Source organism: Penicillium pulvis, assembly GCF_028828015.1.
Source record: "Penicillium pulvis strain IBT 33274 chromosome Unknown contig_23_segment0_segment0, whole genome shotgun sequence".
Classification (NCBI taxonomy): domain Eukaryota; kingdom Fungi; phylum Ascomycota; class Eurotiomycetes; order Eurotiales; family Aspergillaceae; genus Penicillium; species Penicillium pulvis.
In genome coordinates this window covers 263,854-287,912 of record NW_026643075.1, presented here as the reverse complement: position 1 = coordinate 287,912, position 24,059 = coordinate 263,854, and the positions used below count along the sequence as shown (strand labels likewise).

Below are 24,059 nucleotides of genomic sequence, written 5' to 3'. Positions count from 1 at the left end.
TCATTTTCTCCAGCCTTGCTCTTATTCCTCTAGGAGTCTATATTCGATCTTCTGATCCATTCCAACGTCTCAGAACAAAACTCTTCAGCATGGCGCCCGACAACCTACAAGAGATCTTCGCTCAGCGCGCCGTCGAGCTGCGCGAGTACATATTCTCCCAGCCTGCCAGTAACTTTGAGAACAACCCCTGGGCCTTAGCTGATGCTATCGAAACCTTCTCCAATGAAAAGGGCCACATGATGATTTTCCGCTCAAAGAAGCTTGATGTCGCCAAGGCCGCTCTCGTCGCTCAGCAGCCTGCTCCCCGTACAATCCTAGAATTCGGCACCTTTGTCGGCAAGTCGGCTCTCGCTTGGGGTGCTATCCTCCGTGATATCCACGGTGAGAACGTCCCCGAGGATGTCAATGTATACACTTTCGACCCGAACCCCCTTATGGTTGCTCTCACACGGGACCTGGTTAAGCTTGCCGGTGTGGAGGATGTCGTACATGTGCTTGAGGGCCCCGGCTCGGAGTGCCTACAGAAGCTTGTCGACGAGGGCAAGGTTACTAGTGTTGATATGGCGTTCTTCGATCACTGGGAGAAGTTTTATCTTTCTGACCTCCAGCTTATTGAGGAGCTGAAGCTTTGGCGCGAGGGATCGCTGGCGATCGCTGATAACACCGATATGCCTGGTGCGCCGGATTACCTGGCTTATGTTAAGGCCGGTGGCAGCGGGGCTGCTGGTGCTGTTAAGTATGAGAGCAAGTCTTACGAGACTGAAGGTGGACGTGGCCCGGTAGATGCTTCTTTTTCCTACTCACATTCCTTGGATTGTCACTAACATGTTCTGCAGAGTGTTGTTGAGATTAGCACGGTGCTGGCCACCAACTGAACTGCCTAAGGATTTTATCGTGCTATCGAACTTGATTTGTGACAGCGAGACATTTATAGAATTGAAATACTTAGCATAATCATCAATGCCCAAGTTTGATATGTCAGTTGACCTGGGTATCTTAAAAGAAAACAAATCACAGTTCATTATATTGTATACGAGATATATATCCTGGCGTTGGCCTCTTAATTTGGTGGGCCCTCTATAACCAAGACATACCCCCAGATTACGGATACTTGATTGGCCCTCATCAGGATAGCCCCACTTGTCTCCGTTAGCGCCACACAAAATAAACATGTGCTCGACCTCGAATCCACGCGACTCCAACCAGCTCTTGCATGACATTACCATGGGGATTCATATTCTCCAATTCCACTGAACAACCTTTATTCTGCCTCCATTATTCTCTGTATACTATTCCGACCTTACCAGGCATGTTACAAGCGCAATAACTCCACTCATATCCGACCACGTCTTCACCAGCACTCATCATCAGCATCATGTGCGTTCCCCTCCCCCGGAGCTACCACGAGCGCGCAACTGACCAACCCTAGGACCGTCTTCTCCCTCATCATCATTAACAAGGCCGGTGGTCTAATCTACCAACGCGAGTTTCAAGCCGGCCTACACAAGCTCTCCACGAACGACTACCTAGTCCTCGCCGGTACCTTTCATGGGTAAATAAATATCTCCAGCTGCCACGATCGCATCTTGTCCAGCACTCCACAAATCTACCCCTGACCAGCACTTACCAAAGCTTCACAGTGTCCACGCAATCACCCGCTCCATTACCCCTAAGATTCCGCTTCAAACCACCGCTTCCCCCGTTCCCTCCTCCCCGGGCACAAATGCCCCCTCCACGTCTGGATACAGCTACCCGGTCCCCGGTATCCCTGTCTCGGGTCTCGAACAGCTTGAGACGGACAAATTTCGATTGACTTGTTTCCAGACCCTGACGGGAACTAAGTTCTTACTTTTTACGGATCCGGTTTCGGGGAGTGTGGAATCAATTATCAATAAGATTTATGAGCTGTATGCGGATTATGTTATGAAGAATCCGTTCTATCAGCTTGAGATGCCGGTGCGATGCGAGGCTTTCGATCGGCATCTTGGGGCTTGGTTGAGGGGGAGGACATAGTGTCTTGCCCGCTAAGTGGGATCACGACTTTATGACTAGACATTTACTTCTCCTGTTGATTTTGTTATGTTTACTGGCTGTACGGACTGGGTTTACTCCGGCTTTGTGCTTAATACCAATTGCATCGATATTTCCCTCGTCCCCTATTTAGAACAGCGCCTAGCATAGGAGTTGTAAGAGTATACAGGATACAGAAACACAACCAGAAAAGAGTCAAACGCCGGGTATGCATCACAAATCGTTTCCACAAGAAAGCTCAGGCAATCTACGCAGTGTCCATCTTGTCGTCATCCTTCTTGTCACTAGATTCGCCCTGGCCTTCCTCGGGAATGCCACCCAGTTCCGTCTTGCCCTCCTGCTCCTCGCGATCACGCTTTTCCTTGTCCTGTCGGTTCTTCTCCTCCTCGAGCGATAACCGCAAGGCGAATGCAAGCTCCGGGTCATCCTCTGCCGCGTCCTCGAAGTTGAAACCACCGGCCTCACCACCCTCACCGCCGGATGGGGCAGCGGCTCCGGCTCCCTCACCTGCCAGGATCTGGGTCTGCTGCAGCTCTTCACTGAGCAGGTGCGGGCCCGGAGGAATGATAGCCAGGCAAGAGCCTTCACCACTGGTAACGTTATCCACAAAGGCCTCTAGCTTCTTGGTTTGATCGGATTCCAGGTCACCGAATGCCACCACGTCGATCGAGACGTTGTTCTTCTTCATTTTTTTGGCGAGCTTGACGAGCGTCTTTTCATCTTCATGGATAGGCGAGCAGGAGAATACGATAATTCGTTGCCGTTGCGACTTCTCGGATCGGTGCTTAAGGGCCAGCTGTATTGTAGTATCAGAATTGTCTGCCTTGCCATTGTCCTTTCTGTTGATGAATACTTACGCCTGCAACCTGGATACTCGAGCTGAGATGCGAAGTGCCGTGAATCTTGGTCCGATGCAGACCGGCTAGGATGCTGCCAAAGTCGGATGTAAAGGTCGAGAGCACCTCGGGACCGTTGCCGCCCATGCTCATCAGGCCGACGGCCGACTGGGGGTGTACGCGCATCTTCACACTGTGGATAATGCTGACGGCATCGACTTGAGCTTGCCACCGGGTTGATCTGAAACGGTTAGACGGTCTAACCAAAGTGAGGGGAGGGCGGACAAGCTCACGTATAGTCTCCATTGCGACTGCTTTCGCTATTGTCGACACTGTAGAAGAGGTCAGTGCTGCTATTAGCTAGCGAGTGCGGGGCACAATGACGAACATGATCATGGTAGCTTCGAGAGACATGATGGCGGTGTGTTCAACGGAGCTGAGAGATAATGGAAGTGGGGATGAGCGATAGAAGAGATGGTCGTTAACGGGGTCCCAAGTCGCTGATGACGATGGAAGGTAGAGCTCGGTTCTGCCGGATTCCTCCGCCCGCACACGCTTGTTTGTTGTGACTCCGCGCTCCACTCTCGACTCTACACTTGCAACCGTTGAATCGTTACTTTATTTCGTCGCAATTCACACCACAATAATGGCTACTTTAAAGCGCAAATCTCCCGAGTTCCTGTCGGCGCCTGATGCTACCCCTACAGGTCGACCGGTCAAGAAGTTGCGCCTGACCCAGAGCCAGAAGCAGGCGTTAATCGACAATCTTCAACTTGAAAGTGCGTGGAATAGTCGACTTTTCTGGTAGATCATATACTGACAGTGCAATGAAGTTACTGAGCGAGCTCGCAAGCTTCGATCTCAATATGCCTTGCAGGCGCACGACCTTCGGTCGCGCATTGAACGACGCGTCAACCGCATTCCAATCTCTCTGCGCAAAGCCAACATGGGCGAGCTTCTCGATAAGCATAACGCGGCCCTGGCTCAAGCTCAATCTGCTTCTCCCCCGCGCAGGGCCTCTCCCACAAAGGCTCAACGACCCATTCCCACCATCGGTTCTATTGACCAAGCTCTCTCCCCAGCCGGCACACGGACCCGCCGCCCAAGGCAAGATCGCCCCACCTGTCCAATTGAAGGCCCTCCCAAACTAACAACCTTACAGTCATGATGGCCACTATTCTGACAAAGAGAATGGCGGCCCAGAAGGCCTACAGAACCCCAAGCGCCGAGGCAAAGCTCCTGCCGTTGGTGGTACCTCCCGTGTCGTCTCGCAGGAAGTCCGAGGCAATGACCACCGCATTCTCTCCCCTAAATCTCTCAACTCCCGCACATACCCACAGTCGCCCTTCCGTGCTTCACCAGAAAAGGGCCAACCATCTTACCTGTCCCGTCCTACTTCCCCACTCAAACCATCTAGTCCGCTTCGCGTTGCTCCCGGCAGCACCACTCGCCCTCGTGGCGCAACTGTCTCTACTGTCAAGGATTCCTGGAACCAGCCTTCCCAAGCACGAAAGACTGCTCGCGCTGCGACGGGTCCTAAGACAACTGCGCGCTCTCCCCTTCCGAGGCCCGCAACAAGACAGGGTGAGCGGAAGAACAGCTTTTCTTCAAACGCTTCATCCGGGACTACTGTGACTAAACCTACTCGCACGGGCACTGGTGCTCGTAAGACGACAGCTGGCACTGCCTCCACTGCTGCAAAGAAACCGACCGCTCCTCGTGTGCAGACTGCCTCTTTGGCTGTGAAGAAGACTGCTGCTAGTGCGGCTTCTGTCCGCAAAACTACTGCGCCTGCTTCTACAACTGAGGCTTCAGCGCGGGGGACCCGTGCTCTGCGAAAGCGCGTATAAAATCATTCCAAAGAAATATTGGCTTTGCGAACTTGAGCGTTTAGCTTGGTGCTTTTCATTTCATGAGCTGGATGGAGTTGGTAATTCTTGAGCGTGTAGTATTTTAATAATAAGAATGGATCCGAGGGTTCTTCTCCTTTGGAATGTTGTGCTCCGCCATTATTTGGGGTTTAATAGGTTCTTATGGGTTTTACTTGGATATCGATTGCCCAGGTGTTTTTTGTGGTTCTCCTTGCGCGGGCTAAGACCCTCAATGCACATTTCTTCTCCAAAGATTAGCTTTCTCTTGCGTATTTCTAAGCCCAATTAGGAATCCACCTACAGCCCTAGCCTCTGAGCCCTGAACCAAAAGCTTTTGAAACAGGTCGTGGATTGATCCTAGCCAGTGAGGTGAGGCGCGTGAACAACATGATAAGCCTCAAGTGACTGTTAAGACTGAAGAGGTCTTATTACGGTTTCATCGCCACCTTCTCAGCCATCGAGCGATGTACCCTATAATGATCTACAACAAGCACCTTGATGCCTGTACGTTTAAGAGTATCTTGGAAATTGCTACATCGAAGGTGATTTTGACGGATCTAGTGTTCTTGTTCGTCAAGTCTGATAACCCTAAACCCAGGGGTTGAAATAGTCATGCGCTGCATGAAACCACGATGCAATTGTTTTCACAGCCTTCATTTGAGAAGAATCGTATAGAGACTAGATTGACTACGGAACAGGTAGGAAGACCCAGAGCCACGGCTCTAATCCAATAGCCATTTGAAGCCCAAGAGGCAATATCGAAGAATGGAAAATGTCAACATGGTAGAGTAACAGCTACATTTAGACTCAGCAATGGTATCATAGCAATCATGCTGGTTGACAAGCAACAATAGTCAAGAGGGGGTGAAAGAAGAGAAATAAAGAAAAGGGAGAAAAGGCCTTGATCGTATAATGCCAAATCGAAGGCGGAAAGGGAAAGCGGGCGTGAAGGACGAGAGGGAAGACCAAGGTAGCTCGAAGCCCTGGTCAATGACACGAAATAGGCTGGAAACTGCTCGGAATTAGATGAAAGAGGGACATAGAAAAGCCCCACGGGAGCGAAGTAGGAATGTGATGTTATGGGTATGACTGATCCCCAGAATCAGATGCAAGCAAGAAGTAAGAAAAGAAGAAGAAAAGAAAAAGAAAATATAACAGAAGAAAATATTCTGTTAGTCAAAGATGGAATGAGAAAGGAACAGACACGAATCCATCGGACCAATCAGCTCGCTGATCACTTTTGAAAGAATTTTGATGTATGTAGGTAGTAGAGAAAGGAAAGGGAATGAAGAACTCCGTCAACCAAGCCTGTCAGTCGAGATGAAAAGACAACACAGAACAACGCTAAAACAAGCCCCCAGAAGCTAGACAGGAAATAGAGTGGGTAAAGGAAGAAGAAAAAGTACACCACGGACAGGGAGGTATGGCGCCAGGTTGGTTGATGCAAATCAGGTCATCGATGAATGGTGTATTAACTGTGCATGAAGAAAGGAAGAAGAACCAAGTCTACCCTGTGACGCCCATAGCACCTGGACTAGGACGAGGTCGATAGGGAACATTCTGTGACTGGCCATCGGCATTTTGTTGACTGCCATTGCTGGTACTGCGGTCACGACGGTAGCTAGGCTCTGGTGGTACAAAATCCAGCCCGGCTTGGGGGGCAGCACTCGTTGAATGAGAGTGGCCGCTCGGCCCAGGCACATGGCGAACGGAGCTTTGCATTTGCCAGGCTGCGTCTTGAGAAGGATCGGATTCGATACGAGCCGAGGTTGGAGTGTTGTGTCGGTTGGAATTGGTGATCGTGAAAGTCTCGCCACCATTGTCGGGTCGTGTTGAGAAGCTTCCACGGGCAATATCACCATAGCGTTTAAGAATCTCCTTTGTGGTGACTTCGGCGTTCTCTCTGAACAGCGTAGGATCGCTGAGGATGGATTGCAGGTCCTCGGGAATCTAAATGACAATTAGACTGATGTCATCAAGACTTGAAGATGGGGGGCTACTTACCTCGCACATATTGTCGTTATACGTAATTAAAGCATTAACTGCCTCGATAGCCAAAAAGCTCTCATCCACGGTGCTGGTCTTGGCATTGGGATAGAGAATGTTGGGGGTAATGACTGTTGCAAGGTTGTGGATATCCATCTTGCTTCCCGAATCCTCATCCACATGCGAGAAGGATGATGTCCAGTTGAGGAAGGAGAATAATACTTCCATTGTATCACGGTGAGCCTTGGGGAGAAGACAGCACGTAAGGTGCAGGAGTCGCTTTTGCTTCTCCGGATCAGGCAATTCTATTACATAGGTTAGCTTGAATTCGGCAAGGTATATGGTACCAATACTGACTTTGTGCGGCCACCCAAAGACGGTGTAATTTGAAGGTCAACAATGGATCCGGCATCTCACGAAGGAATTTTTTCAACAGAGCTGCGATCTGCACAGGATTCTCTTTGGTCATATCGACAGATTCATACTTCTTGTCGATAAGCTCTGCAAGATCCTTCAGTCGTCGAATGTTACCGTTCTTTCGGAAGACACCCTCAACGGACATGTCCATTTGTCGCATGGCAGAGACGGCATCGTCCACAACCGCGGGAATGCGCAAAGCCCCCGGTCCAACACCATGGCTAGATTCGGTTCCCCCTTCCTTCTCAACCAGGTAGTCCAGGGATACACCGAAGATACCCTTCCTCTTGCCCGCCTTCTTGTTATCCTTGAAGGCACGGCCAAAGATGTTCCAGACAGTTGGCTTACGAGACTCGATGAGAGAGAGTAACTCTTCCATGTTGAATTGGCCTTCTAGCAGTGGCTCCATTGACAGCACAGCAACGTGGCGCACGATGAAATATTCCAAAGCTGTGAGCTCGGAGAAGTATCGCTTGGTGCGCGTTGCAGGTTCCAACATCATATCCAATCTGCCTGTCGACATCTCTCGTTGATGACCGGCCTTGTAGACAGGCATCGGCTCCTGGGGCGCCACAAGTTTTGATCCGGCGTGTCTGTATGCATTGGGCCGCTGTTCCTTGGCCTGCTCGGCGGCCACAATCCGCGGGATGTCGTCCAACGTAAGTGCATCTTGGGCGCCAAATGTCAAATCCTTGACAGTATCGCCATTGGCATCTCTCTCCTCGACGATCTGGAATCCGGGACCTCTAGGATCGCTACCGTCATTGCCAGATGATCCTGGTCGTGCACTTCTGCCCTCGGGACCGTCAATAATTCGGGATGCCCGAGCTTTCTTGTACGTCGTGGATAAGGTGCGTTCGTTGCGGATCGAGCGTAGTCTGCGCATCTCACCGACAGTCTGCTCGAGTGACGATTCTGCCATTCCCTCACGACCACCAGCGCTATACGACATTGAACGTGTGTTGGCTCGGCGAGGCTCGCCAGGCTGTGCTCGGTGGCCTTCCTTGTTTTGATACTCGTTAAGATTGGGATCATCCGAGGTGTGAGGTAATGTGCCACCCGCGCGAAGCACAGCAAGCAATCTGGCCAGGGCAACTCTCAGTAGGAACACAAACTGCTGCAACTTTGTCACTTGGATGAACCCGGTTTGGGCGGTAGATGCCACATTATGCTGATCAGCACATGCCGAGCAATAGATGCATTTCTCAGTCTCACTCCAGAGGGCGTCAGGCAGCTCAGCACTCAAATCTTTCTCACAAGAGGAGCATGATAGATGGGGAGGCTTAAGATGCCAACGCTTGTCTTCCAAAAGAAGACACTCATCATCGATGGGTTCCTTACATTGAATGCAACAGTCTGAAAGTTGGTCTGCCAGACCTTCCACCCCAGCATTGAGGTCAATTGGTCTACCGTCATCCTCTGGCTGGGCGAGAGATTCTGTGTTTGCAAGATGGCCCAGGAACTCATGCAGACCATCAGGTGCTGATTTCTCCCGTTCGAGCTTCAAAGCACCCTGGAGGCCGATGCGAATAAGTAGCTTGAGATAGTGGGCAAGACCCGTCACCAGTGACAGAAGCTCTTGTGTTACGCCAAGTTTCCGAACTCCAGTCTCCTGGGTTTTCGACAACAGAGCAAAGAAAGCCACGATCTTTTTGCAAAGCAATTTTGCTTCCCGACCATATGACAGTTCTTTCGCTCCTTGAGACTTGATAAAGGTAGCCAGTTCATCTACAGCAGTGAAGAGAATCTCCACATGAGCGATGAACCTTTTGGCCACGAGAACTCCATCAATATAGACGCCATTACTGACGTGTAACAGCATGTCGGATATGCAAGCGGCTGATGATTCTTCGAAGGTCGAAAGTGTGCTCCAAATGTTGTAAACCTTCTCTTCCATCGTATCCTCTTCCCGGCGAATGCGCTCTCGTTCCTCGGGAGTGGCATCTTCATCAAGCGGTGGTGTCTCCCACGCTTGACCAGCAGGAGACAGCCGCACGTTCCAGAACTTGTGAATCATGTAGCACTCCGGGTGCCAATGTTGATTTTGACCGTTGCGGAAGATCTCGACAAATTGCTTGAGAATCGCAGTGTGGCAGCCATGACACCGCTGTGCGAAATGCGTCGAATAATGGAAGTGACAATAAACCTTGCCCTCGTGCTCATAGTACGAATCCTGGGCTCCAAACACGGTGGGACATACTGAGCAGGTAAAATGTTCAATATGGTACTTGCGATCTAATGCGGTGATATAGGAACCGCGCAAGGCACCACCACAATCATGGCACAACAGGTTCAATCGTCGAAAGTAGTCGGTCTCGCACAAGGGAAACTGGACGCTATGGTCCTCCGAATCGACTGGGAAGAATTTGGAAGCAACAATCTCACCACAATCCTATGATAAGAGGGTCAGCATTGAGATCAACGCATTCTCATGGGTCAATCACGTACCTCGCACTTGAAACACTCAAGATGGAATGTACCACCCAGCGCTCGAACAAATTGACCAGTCAGTGGCTCATTGCACTTTTGGCAGATGCGTGAGGAGCCAGGTGACTTGTTGTGTGATCGTCCATTGGTACGCGATCGATCTCTCGCATTGGATCGATCCCGATAGCCTGAATGTTCAGGTTCTAATCCACGACCGGGGCGATCATCCTGACTGAGCGGGCTATGGTTTCCTGCCGTGCGCGTGGTGGGTGAGTCAAATGGAATTAAACTGTCTTCAGGTGAGGTAGGTGTGTTTTTCGAGTAGCTGCCCCCGTAGCCCGAGGTATTTAAAGTCGGTGTGGGTTTGCCTGCGACCAAGCTGGCCGGGAGTTCACCGGGGGGCATGATGGTCCCCCGTCAGGAATCAACAGAATCGAATCGCGGGCACAGTCACACGGTGAACACTGCATGCAAGGGAACTAAAGGAGTGACGGTGGGGGTTGAGTTTATTGTTGTGTCTGGTAAACACAACAGTGCAATGCGCGCGGGGAGAAGTTCGTAAACAAGATTGACTAAGTCCTATTGCAAGTCCAAATTGGTTTGGTTAGGACTCGTTCGGGGTGGTTTTGGGGTCGAGTCTTCAGGGTGGATTCATCACTCACTCCTCACGCCATGTAGTTCCACCACGCGGGGATGATATTAGCGGGGGGGTAACTTGAAGCCGGTACGCGAAAAGCAGGGTCCTGCAGGGAGTGATATCGGTATAGGTCGGATTGGTGTACAGGAAGTCAGGTGCTTAACGCGCAGACGGGGCAAGACGCGGGGGTTCAAGGCTGAGGAGCTCGGGGAGCGGCGCACGAAAGACCAAGGGTAAAGAGGCCAAAGAGTAATCCGACCCCAAAGAGAAAAGCAAGAAAGGATCACAACAGTGATAGTGTTAGGGGGGGTGGGTGGGAAAAGAAGTGGGGGGGCTGAGGAATGGAGATGGAGAAGGTTTGGGTGCTAATTGGACTTGTGGTGCTGCCCCCCCTAATTTGGACTCTATAATGCCAAAGTATTATTAGGCGCGGTCCCTGAGTCACGTGGTACACCGCCCCGACGATCTTTTTATTTGTTTAGAATACGGAGTTGTCTAGTAATACTTATAAATGATGATAAAAATGAATTTGATATGTGCTTTAGAGATCTCGAATCATCTACTGCCCTAGTCTGTTGGCGGTTCCCCGACCCAGGCATGCTCATCCATGGTTTCCCGTCTTTTATTATAGCACGCGCTCTGTTTCACCATGTTAGGTTTCAGTTCTCCACTTAGCAGGTTTCTTTATTTGTCTTTCAGGACTGAAATATCTTGCCAACATCAAGCATTTCTAATTGCTTGACAATAAATCAAATCCATTTTGGAAATATCATACTTATTCGAAGTTGATGTGGTAAGCTGTGGGTAGACCCCCAAACTATAAATATCTCTGTACCCAAGGATGCCCCTTGTGGAAAGTTATATTTGCGTGATATGTAGGTTCCCGGGACGAAATGGTTGACAGAACCACGACGTCAACGCTTGACAAAGCCGTCCCTCTTCATGTTCGTTGCTGCTAGAGACAAAGCTTAAAAAAGGGCCTAGCGGGAAAGTGATGTTGAATTGTACCTGGATGACCTTTCACGACTCGCGCCCACCTTCAATAGATCATGATCATTGCAACGCTTTCCCTGCACCCTTCCCACGACTCCACACTTGACCAATCTTCTACTTCACTTCTTTACTGCTTGGTTCTTCTCCCGAAAAATACCACTTCCAATTTGAACCCTTGACACGGCCGATATCGCCGACATGGCAGACCAGAGCCTCATCCGTATCCTTCGGGTATGCAAGACCTGTTCACAGCCAAGGCAAATACTGACTCAGGAGCCTACATTAGGAGATTCGGCTGTTCGAAAAGGATGACCAACTGGGTAGGGAGTGGCATGCGGTGATTTGATGCTATACTCGCGCTGATATATTGCAGCCATGACCATCCACTATTCCGAGAAGAATGTCCGCCAGATCACCGCTCTGCTCATTGGGCCTCCAGACACTCCTTATGCCTTTGGATTCTATCAGGTGGGTTGGAATAGCTTCAACAACGGTGCTTGAGGCATATAATGCGCTAATAAATGTCAAACTCAAACAGTTGGCCATCACAGTTCCCCTTGGTACGTTGGATATCGCCCTTTTTTAGGAGAGATCGCTAATCCTGGACCACTAAGACTACCCTGCTCGGCCTCCCACTATTACCCTGCGAACTACCAATCATGGCAAAACTCGCTTTGGCCCTAACCTCTACGCGTCCGGCAAGATCTGTCTGTAAGTGCATTCGAGCAAGTCCCTTTCCCAGCTAGAACTAACCCTTCGACTAGGTCAATCATCGGGTAACCCTTATCACCGCGCCACGTTCATCTCGGGCCACTTGCTTACGATTCGCAGGACATGGCCGGGGCCGCCAAACGAGGACTGGTCCCCTGCTCAGGGACTGGAGTCCGTTTTGCTCTCAATCCAGAGCCTACTCTCCGCAAACCCATACACTTTGGAGCCTGGCTTCGAAACTCCCCGTGCTCCTAGTGACAAACTGTCCAGCAAGAAGTATAGTGCAAAGGTAAGCAATGGGCTCACAGATAGAAAGTCCCCCAGCTTATTGATCACAGATTGCCCATGAGAATTTGCGACTCACGGTGATTGCGCCTCTCGAACTGGCCATGGGCATAATCACGGGTTCATCTTCAAGCAAAAGGCAGAAGGCCAAGGGAGCAAAAGAACCCGACTCGACGCTGGGCCCGTTTGTTGATTTCTGTAAACAACGCTTCCTATGGTATCGAGAGCAATACAGAAAGGCGATTCAAGATGGCATTGACGACCGAGAAATTTGCCCTGGCCAGCCTTTTCCTCTGACGCTTTTTGAATCCCATGATAATAGCATGTCAGGCCAATGGAACTACCAACAGCTGATGTCCCGCTTTGACGCACTGGAGAAGGCCATCATGGAAGAATGCAACGGATGGCCCAGCGCCGGACTGAAACTCGAAAAGAAGGAGTCCGGTCTCGCAGTTAGCTTGCGCGCTCAACGGGCGCAGATTGTCTCGGAGATGGCCCACCGCTCGAACGCCATCTTTGACCTGGCTCTGGTTGATGACAACCCTTTTCTCTGGCGAATGACCTATTTCGGTCGCTCGGGTACCCCAGTCGATGATGGCGTTTTCAAGATTAGAATTCACGTCAGCCCAAATCACCCAGAAGTTCAGCCTCGTGTCTATATGGAAACCCCACTGTTTCACGTCCGTGTGGCGACTGATCAGATGCTGATCTATCTTCCTGTGCGAGCTGACGAGATGATCCGTCATATCGAGGGTATCCTGTTCGCCTTGGAGGAAAAGTGGCCGATCTGCAACCCACTCATGGTCGTCAATCAAGAGAGGGCTCGGCTTTGCTGGGGGAGTGCCGAGGACAAGAAGGAGTACACTCGTCGGCTTCGTCGATCCGTCGCTGACAGTCTCGAGTATGTTGCATTCTTCATGGAACGTTCACACCGAGAAATGCTAATTTTTCCAGTAACCTTTGAACCGAGACATCAATTATGTCATTCAGCTTCTCATCAAGTTGCTTGATGTTCTCTCCCCTTTGCATGCGATCCAGATAATACCCCAGTTTCGAAGGTGTTCAGGATTACAGCGAGTGTGCTCTTTATCATTCCTGCCGATCACCATAGCTGCTACGGCCAGTCATTTATGATAGTAAGAGCCATAGAAATTTATCAAATTTCCCAGAATTCTGTATCTTCAGGCCGTAGGACAAATCCAAGGTTAAGTTAGCGGAGTCGAGCTGTGCAAGCAAAAGACCACGATAACACTTATCAGCACGATCAGCTGATCCCGCCCCAACTTCTCCCCTTTTCACTCCACACTTGAGCCACCAGATACATAACCTCAATCAATTACAATGTCTGCAAAGCGACGCAATTTGGAACTGGGCAATGTCCTTGTCGTTGGTGGCTGCGGCTTCCTGGGGTGGCACATCGTGGATCACCTACTGAACTTCCCCTCTGAGACAGACCCCAGTGTCGCACTGCCCAAGATCACCGGTGATGCGCGCTTCGAAGTCCCGACACTCGGCTCCCGATTCCCAGATTACAAAGCCAATGTCTCGGTCGTGGATCTGCGCACTACGCACAACCGTCTGCCCGGTGCGACCTACTACGATGGCGATATTACCTCTGTTGACTCCATGCTCGAGGTTTTCCGCGCCGCGAAGCCCGACGTTGTGATTCACACTGCTACTCCCTCGGTATTAGACGGAAACAAGCCTCTGCTGCGCAAGGTTAATGTGGATGGAACCCGCACTCTGGTTGAGGTTGCTGGTGGTGAGCACGGTGATTGGGGTGGCAAGTGTAAGGCTTTCGTGTACACGAGCTCTAGCTCCGTGGTGCACGATACCCAGAGCGACTTGATCAATGTCAACGAGGAGTGGCCTCTTATCCGTGGCAAAATGCAGAAGGAGTACTACTCCGAGACCAAGGTGAGTTCTCATGGTCTCCAGCTTTACTGCGTTCTCGATTGCAAGCCCCCCAATTGCAAACAATGAAGCTAATTTCTCTTTTCTATAGGCCGATGCCGAAGAACTCGTTCTCAAGTACAACCGCCAATCCCCCACCGGAATGGTCACAGCCGCTATCCGCCCTGCTGGTATCCTCGGCGAGAAGGACACAACCGTCACCCACAAGATCCTTGAGCACGGCTCCAAGGCCTCCTCTACCGTGCTGAAGATGCAGCTCGGTGACAATGACAACCTTTTCGACTTCACCTACGTCGGCAACATTGCCTACGCACACATGCTGGCTGCACACCGCCTGCTGGCCTCCTACACCCGCTACGAGTCCGGTCAGGGCGGGCCCCTGGACCACGAGCGTGTTGATGGTGAGGCGTTCAACATTACCAACGATTCCCCCATTTACTTCTGGGATGCGACCCGCGCTATGTGGGCGCTGATCGACCGGATTGTTGAGCCCAATGAGGTTTGGGCTCTGCCCGAGGGTCTGTTGGGTGTCATTGGTGGCATTGCGGAGACTGTTATGGGAGTTTTTGGAAAGACTCCTCGTTTGACGCAGCGCATGGTCCGGTACTCATGCATGACACGGTACTACTCTATCGAGAAGGCCAAGTACCGTCTTGCTTATCTGCCCGTTGTCCCCGTTGATGAGGGTATTACTCGTGCTGTTGGGTATGTGGTTCAGAAGCAGCGTGAGGATGACGGAAAGAAGGCTTTGTAAATTTCATGTTCAAGTGAGGGACCTTCATGGATATCTGATAGAAAATTATTGTTGATACTGTAATAATATGGCGACTCGCCTTGAAGAATGACCAACACATGTGCAAGCTATGGAATCTAGTAGGAGCATAGTACTTCTCCGTGGATATTGTATATCCAAAGACCTTAGAATGTAAGAAATGTCTCTCCGGGGCTGGAGTTGGAAGCCCTCTAGTCCTTTCTACAAGTTCAATATAGAATCCATGGATGGGTGGGAACACGCCGTTGAGAAATTGTTCATTGTATATCATCGAGCCAATCCTGCAGTCTCAATATACTAAAACCGATGTTCACCAATAGACAAAACTTATAAACAAAAGATATCGCCAATTATAAATCATAAATCATTAATCCGAAGAGTCATGACTCTTCTTAGTGTCTGGACTCTTCAAGTTCTCATGCACCTCAAGGGCACTAAAGTTCTCGTCCTGAATCGCCAGGCCCTCATGCCGAGCAGTTTCCACATCAAAGGCAGCAGCACTGTGAAAGATGCTCTCCATCTCCTCAAGTGACTTACCTCGAGTCTCCTTGACGAAAAGGAAGACCGAGATAGCCATGATCACATCCAAGCCAGCATAGAAGAGGAAAGTGTATGTGCCCCATGCACTGATCATGTAAGGCGTTGTAAGTGAGAAGAGAAAGTTGAAGAGCCACTGTGAAGAAACAGCGACCGAGGATCCGATCTCACGGATGCGAGAGGGGAAAATTTCGGTTGTGTACGGCCAGGGGATAGGACCCCAGCTAAATTGGTAAATCGAGTTGCTAAGAAAGATCATAAAGACCGTAGCGATTCCTGCGCTGGATGGGTTTCCTGCTGCGTCGAGGGAGTCGGTTGATTTGTTCACGGCTACCACGGTGATGAAGCAGCATGCCATGAGCAGGTTACCGATCCAGAGGGTAGGCTTGCGTCCCCACATCTCCGAGAAGAAGAGAATGTACGTTCCGACTGTAACGAACTTCTCAGCGCCGAAGAGGCCTGTTACGAGGAGTGAGCGGCTGCTGTCGTTGCCGACAATGATCTTGAAGAATTGTGGGCCATAGTAGGCTAGGGCTGTCATTCCGGTGCATTGTTGGCCGCAGAACATCAGGGCTGCGAGGGCTAGTCGGTAGCGGTTGGCGGGTTGCATTAGTTCCTTTGTCTTGAGGCCTTCTGTTGCTTTGGCCTCTTCTTGAAGACCGATTTTGATTTCGTTGAATTCGGCTTTGACAGCGGGGCCTGGTTGGGAATATCATTAGCATTGTTGATCAGTAGGTGCTATAAAGAAATGAATTACTGACCATCGTCAGCACGCATCCAGGTCAAGCTCTGCCACGCCTCCTCCATACGTCCCTTCTTTGCCAACCAGCGGCAACTCTCTGGCTGGGTGAAGAGGCCCAAAGCCAGAATAGAAGAAGGCACCAATTGCAAGCCAACGGGAATCTGCCACTCCTTGGATTGCCCCGACAGAGTCTGTTCAACACCATAATCAATCCAGTAACTCGTCATGACACCCAAAGCGAAAAGCCACTGCACACCCGAACCGAGCATACCACGGATCTCCTTGGGCGCCATCTCAGCACTGTATGTTGGTACGACAGCGGTCGCACCACCAAGACCAACACCCGAGACCACGCGGCCGATATAGAAACAGACCAATGAGTGGGACGGTACCACTTGCAAGATGACGCCGACACAAAAGATGGCCATGGAGGTCTGGATAGTCTTTTTGCGGCCGAAACGCTCAGAAATGGGGAAGATGGACAATGCAGCAAGGAACGCGCCCACGTTCTGCAGACTGACCATCACTGCATCGACGGTTGTTTCATCGGTATAGCCAAAATCGTCCATGTAGGACTGGAACTCGAGGATTCCACCTAGAGCGCGATAACATGTTAGCTCCCGTTGGAGACAGAAAGAGAGCTATGGGCTATGGTTTCAACTTACCTACGATTCCGGTGTCATAACCAAATAGGAAACCAGCGAGACAGATAAAGAAACCGAGGAAATAAGCTCGGAAAGCACCTAGCTTGGTACCATTTAACCGCCCCATGATGACTGTGTATGTACTTAATAAAAGAGACGCTCAAGAGCAAAAACAAAAAGAAAAGACAGGGAAACAAGGTTCCAATATATAACTTGGAGCTCAATTGTAACCTCGTGGCTTTAACCTAAACGACGTCTTTGGCTGAGTGCGGATCTACAGCACGCAACCGTCGCCCGTCTATTTCGCCATAGCACGCCATGGAGCTAGAACGCGTCTTGCTCCGATCTTCGATAATCTTACTGGATCTAAGCTTTACGGCCTGTCAAAGCTTACGACTTCACCGGTTGTATCTATATAATAAAAAATCTGCTTTTACAAAAATTCACTAGAATGCCCCCTATGAGGGCAGTTGAGTCTAGGGGTAATGACATCCAGATCCAGATCGTCTCTAACCCGCTTTCTCCGCATTTTGAAAAACGCCCCACAAAGCTGACGGCATGAGATCATTCGGCTGGTCGGGTCGATCGCTTCGCTCGCTTCTATATACTTAACTGCTCATCCATGGCTTTTTGTTCGTGCTTATTTATATTTTAAAGTATCGATGAGCTTGGATGTGATTCATATGATCCTGTCCAGGCTGCGTTGGGCCCCTTGCAATGCAGATTCCTGACCAATGGTAGAGCCTCATTACGGATCGGCTGTCGGCTAACGCTAAATCTGGGCTCACATTTGTTTTTCGTATTCAAGCCACTCTCAATCTATTGAATCCTACGCACTTGAGTCAAGCAAGGCGGTTATGTGTAGCGAGCTGCTTGCTTGTGACACTCGCTAGCACCAATCGTGCCTTTGTACCGATCAGTGTTAAGATTTGTTCTTTGTCCATATTTGCGTGGAAGCAGGTCCACTTGGATTACCTGCGCAACTGGCCGTGTTGGGTATGGCATATAATTAGGATCCGCTTGGAAGTGGATCGCTGCATCACGCCAGGAGTACGTCGCACAACTTATTGCATACTGCATACCCGCTCCGAATCTCGTGCCGCCAAGGAGCTCAAACTTGGAAGTGGAAATCAAAGGAAGCACCGAACACAGGGAATATACGGAGTCGAGCAGACTGATTGAGCCAATAAGAGGTTAGGTAACGGAAAGGTGCCCCTTGCAATAATCAGCTGTGGGTACATAGTACGCACATGTTGCGCTTTGTACGTGCCTTTGTCAAGTCCCACTAGGTCCGTCTGTCGCAGAAGTGGAGGGTCATCGGAGCCGACTTGCTTTGTGTAGTGGGACTGCTGCTTGTTGGGATCGGAGCGCTAGTCAAACCGAGTGTCTTGCTCTGAGTCTTAATTGTGAGGCTTGCGGCAATGATAGTACCCTTTCAAATGGTTTAATTCTTAGGTTAAACTCGGCAACAGCTGAAGCAAGACCATAATCTATATGTAGGGGAGTCACGGTGCCGTAACTAAGGCTGAAATTCATAACTCATCATCATCTATCAGAGTCACATGACTGTCTGTAGGTGTAACCAGCGCTTTCCCCTCTTGTACTCTTCTTCTCCTTGGCATACCACCACAGTATCGACTCAATTTGTCTATCTTGTTCCTCTTTAGCACTTAAGTACATGAGCTACTACTAGTGGTACTTTATTCTTCCTTTTTCTTGTTGTCTCCTCTGACCCTCGACCAACGTGAGCGCTGAAACTATCAAGTTATCGTTCTGTCAGCTCACTTGTGCATGAAACATCAACCAACTTCCACCTCGTAGCAACCAAATCATTGACCAAAAGCGTTACAAAAGATTGGATGCAAAAGCTTTCATATCCAAATTTAGTGTAGCATTCGATGCTGAAGACAGTGCCTGCGGCACCAGAATCGGCATAGACGTGGTCTTTTACTTACTGAAATATCTATATGATCCATCTTCGACTACAAAAACCTGTGCCCTCTTCAGTCTACGCTCGATTCGTAACGCAAAAGAAAACCAGTTGGTCGAGACTTACAGTAAAATAATATCACCTGGTAACCTGAACATATTCCAGTAAACAAGAAAAACCCGAAGAATATCGTATGGTGTGCATTTATTATCGAAGATATTTCTACACTATTGATATTGTCTCCAATCGTCCATATATCTATCTGTACCTCGCACCTTCATCTTGTCTTTCACATATTATATCCACTTCCACTCCCTGGCATGGAAATCTTATCATTCTCAACTCATGTCAAACAGCTTTACCCAGATCCCTCTAATAAGGCGGCTTATGTCATCCCTATTGGATAGGGCTATTAACGCCCTTAACGAGACTTCCCACTCACCTATTTCCAGTGCAGGCCTTTGATCGAAAATGCAATTCGTATTTGGGCGCATAGAATCAATTGGGAGACCCCAGGAGGTAGACTATGAAGTGTAAGTGTGCCCAGGTGAAGATATATATATTTGCCCAGGTGGAAGTGAGTGGTGGAACTTTTATAAGGTCTAACCTCGGAACTCTCGTCCATGTTTCTAACGTCACATGTTCCAATACCTAGGTATATATATCCCCGTTAACGGGCCTATGTGTCACTGAGACATGCTTTATTGGTCACTTGACTTCAGCATGTCAATCCCCACACACGCCTTTTACCGCTCTTCCCCATCGCGGAATGGATGTGAGTACAGTTTGCTACAGTATTAGCCTTGGGAAATCCAAGTCCATGGATATGATATTCTTGGATAGAATTATCGGTCCTTGCTAATCAAAGCTGTATTCTGAACTCTGACTGGAAGACTTGAAGCGCAGTATTATGTTTCTAATAAGCATGGGATAGAAGGTTGGGACTATACTGCCTCTCTCGAGGGTGTTATTGATATGAAAGTGGCGGAATGTGGATGCGAATGGGGCTTTTGCTTTTTGAGCAGCGGCACTTCTAAGTCAGGAGATTTTGCCGCACAGCGGACATAGGGAGGGACTTTGTCCTTGTATTGGGGCAAATTGGCGGATCACTTCTGAGATCTCATTTAGGATCGCATCGGGTGGTGAAAGCGGAAGATTGCCAAGGCAAAGTCGAGGCAGGCGCAGCTTTAAGGCTCGGATTTGGAATATTCATTGGGAACCGCAGACTCGATACAGCTAGATCGTGGGTCTGGAAATATCAATTCGGTGATGTCGGTTTGGGAAAATTGATCCCCAGGATTACATGGGGCTGATAAGCCTGCCAAGGATGATTGGGTGGGTATCGTACAATGGCGTTGTTAATCTGGCCATCATACTGTAGTTGTCGCATGGGTGGTAGGTGCGTAGTGGGCCTCGTGGGTCATCCCCGTCTCGGCGAGATATCGGTGGATAGTCTCGAATGGGTCGATCGGATTTTGAATCCACTTTTCCTTATCATAACAGTTCCAGTGTATGCGGCGACCCCATCAGCGGCTGCAAGAGCCTAGTCTCAGTTCGAAAGAAAAAAAAAGGTTGGTACAAGCATATCTGGAATAGTCAATTATGTACAGTCCTAGCGAATACTTCCACTATATCTATCCAGTCAACGTTTCAATCATTCCGATATTTTTGTCGCATTGGTCAAATTTGTCGCAAGGGTGAGCAAGTCCGTTGGGGGTGATGCGAACGGTATTGGGGCAATGGAGGTTATACAGTTCAGAGGGTCGCATGGCAATTGGCAAATCCTTGGAAGAGGCGTTTCAAATGGGATATCGCAGCATGGGTTAAGATCGGGATTGAGAACGAGGGCAAGGGCATGGTTGGGTAGTGTCGCACAGGTGAACCGTGGTGATGGCCTTGTCGCGAAGGCCAGGGCTGTTATTTTGGGAGCCGGGTATATGGGGCGTATTAAGTTGCTGGGGTTTTGGGGTTTCCGGGTGGCGAGAGGTGGCCGGGTATGTCGCACAGGGAATCGCTTGTGAGCTTTCAGAGATTAGACGGATGGACCATGGTCCTTCTTCTTGTCGTTGATGACAACTTCCTCTTCGGACATATCGTCAGCAATAGCCTCGGTGATTGGACCGGTGTAAACAGCCTTTCCACGGATGAACCAGTACACCAGAGAGAAGAGCAGAACGGCGGCCAAGTAAACACAGGCGTAGTTCATCTGTAGTCTTGTTAGCGAATAGGATAACGAGAGGGATCTTATGTTACATACGTTGTCCGGTAGGACGGGCATAGCGGTAGGTAGGACGAAAATGATGCTAACAAAGAGCGTCCACAAACAGGCCCAGGCGTTCACCCAAGGGCTCAGAGCTCCCATGTGCCATGGTCCGGGCTCGAAGTTGCCAAACATCAGCTTGCAGAGAATCGGAATGCAGTAACTCCAGTCCAGAGCAATGGCACAGAGGGTGAAAATACCACTAATGGCAATGTAAGATCCCAATGCAATCAGGTTGATCGCAATACAGAAGAACACGGAGATCCAGACGGCATACAAAGGAGTACCGGTCCAGGGAGTGACCTTGATCCAAATGTTGGAGAAAGGCAACATGCGGTCACGGGAGAAGGCGAAGACAGTACGCCCGAGAGACTGCATAGCAGTGAAGGTAACGAACTTGATGATAAGAAGAGCCGCAATGGTAAAGAACATACCACCACCCTTACCAAGACTGTTGTAAAAGATTTGGGCCACGGGTTGCTGCATTGGGGAGCTAAGAATGGCAGTTGCGTCGCCCATGCAGAAGCAAAGGACGATGTTGAAGAGGAAACCAGCAATGTAAGTGAAGAGCATCGCCAAAGAAATAGCCCAGGGCGCCTTCTTCTCGGGCTCGCTCATCTCCTCCGTGATGTGGGCAGTTGCATCGTAATCGGTCATAGTCCAGCTGACAGACAAGAAACCAAAGAGCCAGCTGAAACCGATGGGGGTCCAACCAGTTGTTGATTCAACATGAGTGAACACATAGCTTGCGTCATGCTTGTCTTTTGTGAGAACCAACAGAGCGATGGCACATGCCACCAGCACCGCAATGTGGAAGATCACGTACCACTTGGTCATTTTCTCCATCCAGTAGGTCGACAAGGAGTTGACCACACCAGTAGAGACCGTCAAAGCAGCCATGACACCAACGGTTGTGTCAGTGGTAATGGTGTAATTGAAGTTCCGGCTCATCGAAACCGCGGCGAGAAGCATCTGAGCAGCACCGTATTCAGATGAAGCCACACCGGCGACTTGGCCAATAAGATTGAGCCAGCCGGTGACCCAACTGATCGAGGGAACCCATTTACTGGGCGCCATGCGAGAGATAGTGAAGTATAAACCACCAGCAGTCGGGTAAGCAGAAACCAATTCAGCCACAGAGCACTAGACTTTCTGGTCAGTTCACAAACTTATAGATAAGCGATACTCTATCACATTTTCAGTCGACTTACCGCGATACACATGCAGCCAAAACCAGAAATGGCCCAACACCACACCACCGCACTGCTGCCACCCGCCTCCAACGGGTATGACAGGGTGGTCATGATGGTCGCGAACACACCACTGATACTAACTGCAAAGGAGAAGGTTGCCAAGTATCCAAACTCACGTTTGAACACAGGGTTGTAACCAAACCTGACTGCGAGGTCATTGTCGGCTTCAGTAAGATCAGCGACATCGATTTTCCTGTGTTGTCCATCCGGCCCCACAATCTCAACCTGTCGGCCATGACGATTCCGTAGTTCATGAAGCCCATCTGGGCTGGCGGTAGTGATATCCGCCATGTTGTATATGATTGTAAGTAATCTAGTCAATGGTGGGGGGGGTGAAGGTAGAGTAAAAGGAAGAAGACAGAGCAAAAGCAAAAAAAGGAAAAAAAGAAAAAAAAAAGTAAAGAGAAGATCACGGGCCGAAGCTTCGGTGGAGCCGAAAGAAACCGGTTGCAATGTGGTACAGTGCGTGGCATTTCGTGGCTTTCTCTATTGCCCGACCCGCTCAGGACTCGCCATCAAGGTTCAGAGGCGGTTCTCATAATTGGATGTCCTGTCATTGGCTTGGCAGCGTGTACCGAGGACCACTCACCTTTTCCACGGTATCATTAACCAGAACCACATGGCCCCACGGAGGAGACTGAAAGCTTGAGATCTCGTATTGTCCTATCAGATCTTGAGATTGAAGTGGGACCACTTTAAAATGCGGGCTGTCTATTGGTGAATGTCGTATCGGCCTTCACGCTAACGGGCGAAGACCTTCCTACTGTGTAAAGTGCATAGGGGGCATCCCTGTCTTGGTTCTTACGCCCCTTCAGCCCCAAGGAAACCGAATGTAGGAAATCATCGCCTGATCTGGATAAGCAAGAGATAGAGATATCAGCACACAAAGATAAGATGCGGGATTGCACCGAGCCCAATACAAAAGTCCCCAGATAAACGCCCCCTAAACCATAAATCGTCAGAAGAAAACGCCAACAAGCGGCACAGGGCGGATCAGAGTTTTAGCACATGAAGAAATCCTTGGAAACAGGGTGAGTACAAGCGACCTCAATTTATTCTCTTCAGCAAGGTCCGCACCGCCTTGTCTTGCTTAGCAATCTGCCGACCGAAGAATTTGTTCTGGCATTTAGTGTAATTCGATAATTGCTTGGCGCTTTTGAAGAGCGTGGGTGATCGCTCATCCTCCCAGCATTCCAGCAGATCCACGAGGTTCACATAGACATGCGACAGCGCCTAAATGTATATGCAAAGCATACCATTAGCTTGATTGGCCATCATGACAGGCATAATGTGGACCCACCTTACGACATTTGTTGATAGATGGAAAGTCGCCCGGAATATCGAGCTTCCGACACATTTGGTGCCAGGATGCAAGGTCATTAACCCGGCTTCCGATCAGTAAATCATATTGCTCGCCCATGCAGCGATTCCAGTTCTTTCTCCAATTTTTTGATCCTTCTTTCCAGCCTCTCCATTGGGCCAGGCGTGTGAACTCCTGGCTCACGGGGCTGTCGGGGTGGTGATCAAAGCCGGGGAAGCTTGCGAAGAAGGTGGAGATTTGCCGTATGTTTGGAATGAACTCGAGAGAAGGGCGGCATTTGATAGTCATCTTGGGATAATCAGCAGAAGATTCAAAGGCCATAACATATGGGACTTGGTAGATGAAGAGGAAGATGGTTTCATCATATCGCAGTGGTTTTTATAGCGAAGTGAGCAAACGATTTTGACCAAAGATGCATACAAGCAAACCACAACTCAACTCTCACCATCAATCATGGCAAACTTCAGAAGGTGCTTATACTGAGTAATATCG

General features: G+C 49.7%; 10 protein-coding genes across 10 annotated transcripts; 5 read left to right on the top strand and 5 right to left on the bottom strand.

The window, feature by feature from the left end:
• Window positions 1-89: 89 nt before the first annotated feature.
• On the top strand, window positions 90-875 carry N7503_004382 (putative O-methyltransferase; the record flags this gene model as incomplete). The annotated part of the gene is made up of 2 exons (XM_057063929.1): window positions 90-779; window positions 837-875. The coding sequence occupies 2 exons, from the start codon at window positions 90-92 to the stop codon at window positions 873-875; spliced, it is 729 nt and encodes a 242-aa protein (XP_056921672.1).
• Window positions 876-960: 85 nt separating this feature from the next.
• Window positions 961-2,013, top strand: N7503_004381 (trafficking protein particle complex subunit 4; the record flags this gene model as incomplete). The annotated part of the gene is made up of 4 exons (XM_057063928.1): window positions 961-991; window positions 1,359-1,377; window positions 1,430-1,552; window positions 1,641-2,013. 4 exons carry the CDS (start codon window positions 961-963, stop codon window positions 2,011-2,013), a joined length of 546 nt encoding a protein of 181 aa, XP_056921671.1.
• A 154-nt stretch (window positions 2,014-2,167) lies between these two features.
• On the bottom strand, window positions 2,168-3,341 carry N7503_004380 (proteasome regulatory particle base subunit RPN10). The gene is made up of 4 exons (XM_057063927.1): window positions 3,256-3,341; window positions 3,161-3,199; window positions 2,889-3,108; window positions 2,168-2,827 (listed from the first exon to the last, which is right to left on the bottom strand). Exons 1-4 carry the CDS (start codon window positions 3,279-3,281, stop codon window positions 2,279-2,281), a joined length of 834 nt encoding a protein of 277 aa, XP_056921670.1. The 5' UTR covers window positions 3,282-3,341; the 3' UTR covers window positions 2,168-2,278.
• Window positions 3,342-3,513: 172 nt separating this feature from the next.
• N7503_004379 (uncharacterized protein) lies at window positions 3,514-4,717 on the top strand (the record flags this gene model as incomplete). Its single annotated transcript, XM_057063926.1, has 3 exons — window positions 3,514-3,646; window positions 3,701-3,974; window positions 4,030-4,717. 3 exons carry the CDS (start codon window positions 3,514-3,516, stop codon window positions 4,715-4,717), a joined length of 1,095 nt encoding a protein of 364 aa, XP_056921669.1.
• A 1,527-nt stretch (window positions 4,718-6,244) lies between these two features.
• N7503_004378 (GTPase-activating protein LRG1) lies at window positions 6,245-9,973 on the bottom strand (the record flags this gene model as incomplete). Its single annotated transcript, XM_057063925.1, has 4 exons — window positions 6,245-6,688; window positions 6,743-7,029; window positions 7,082-9,533; window positions 9,590-9,973. 4 exons carry the CDS (start codon window positions 9,971-9,973, stop codon window positions 6,245-6,247), a joined length of 3,567 nt encoding a protein of 1,188 aa, XP_056921668.1.
• Window positions 9,974-11,396: 1,423 nt separating this feature from the next.
• Window positions 11,397-13,158, top strand: N7503_004377 (Ubiquitin-conjugating enzyme E2; the record flags this gene model as incomplete). Its single annotated transcript, XM_057063924.1, has 9 exons — window positions 11,397-11,429; window positions 11,485-11,518; window positions 11,572-11,666; window positions 11,737-11,758; window positions 11,813-11,909; window positions 11,963-11,974; window positions 12,030-12,198; window positions 12,248-13,095; window positions 13,149-13,158. The coding sequence occupies 9 exons, from the start codon at window positions 11,397-11,399 to the stop codon at window positions 13,156-13,158; spliced, it is 1,320 nt and encodes a 439-aa protein (XP_056921667.1).
• Window positions 13,159-13,535: 377 nt separating this feature from the next.
• N7503_004376 (C-3 sterol dehydrogenase/C-4 decarboxylase) lies at window positions 13,536-14,862 on the top strand (the record flags this gene model as incomplete). The annotated part of the gene is made up of 2 exons (XM_057063923.1): window positions 13,536-14,111; window positions 14,200-14,862. 2 exons carry the CDS (start codon window positions 13,536-13,538, stop codon window positions 14,860-14,862), a joined length of 1,239 nt encoding a protein of 412 aa, XP_056921666.1.
• A 385-nt stretch (window positions 14,863-15,247) lies between these two features.
• Window positions 15,248-16,930, bottom strand: N7503_004375 (uncharacterized protein; the record flags this gene model as incomplete). Its single annotated transcript, XM_057063922.1, has 3 exons — window positions 15,248-16,116; window positions 16,179-16,754; window positions 16,825-16,930. The coding sequence occupies 3 exons, from the start codon at window positions 16,928-16,930 to the stop codon at window positions 15,248-15,250; spliced, it is 1,551 nt and encodes a 516-aa protein (XP_056921665.1).
• A 3,835-nt stretch (window positions 16,931-20,765) lies between these two features.
• On the bottom strand, window positions 20,766-22,537 carry N7503_004374 (uncharacterized protein; the record flags this gene model as incomplete). Its single annotated transcript, XM_057063921.1, has 3 exons — window positions 20,766-20,939; window positions 20,991-22,136; window positions 22,205-22,537. The coding sequence occupies 3 exons, from the start codon at window positions 22,535-22,537 to the stop codon at window positions 20,766-20,768; spliced, it is 1,653 nt and encodes a 550-aa protein (XP_056921664.1).
• Window positions 22,538-23,293: 756 nt separating this feature from the next.
• Window positions 23,294-23,855, bottom strand: N7503_004373 (uncharacterized protein; the record flags this gene model as incomplete). Its single annotated transcript, XM_057063920.1, has 2 exons — window positions 23,294-23,479; window positions 23,547-23,855. The coding sequence occupies 2 exons, from the start codon at window positions 23,853-23,855 to the stop codon at window positions 23,294-23,296; spliced, it is 495 nt and encodes a 164-aa protein (XP_056921663.1).
• Window positions 23,856-24,059: the final 204 nt, after the last annotated feature.

Excerpts from the sequence above, each read along its gene's own strand:
- N7503_004380 (XM_057063927.1), bottom strand. The coding sequence starts at position 3,281 with ATGTCTCTCGAAGCTACCATGATCAT. Across the intron at positions 3,109-3,160 it reads AGTCGCAATGGAGACTATAC|ATCAACCCGGTGGCAAGCTC; the intron begins GTGAGCTTGTCC and ends TAACCGTTTCAG. Across the intron at positions 2,828-2,888 it reads CGAGTATCCAGGTTGCAGGC|CTGGCCCTTAAGCACCGATC; the intron begins GTAAGTATTCAT and ends ACTACAATACAG.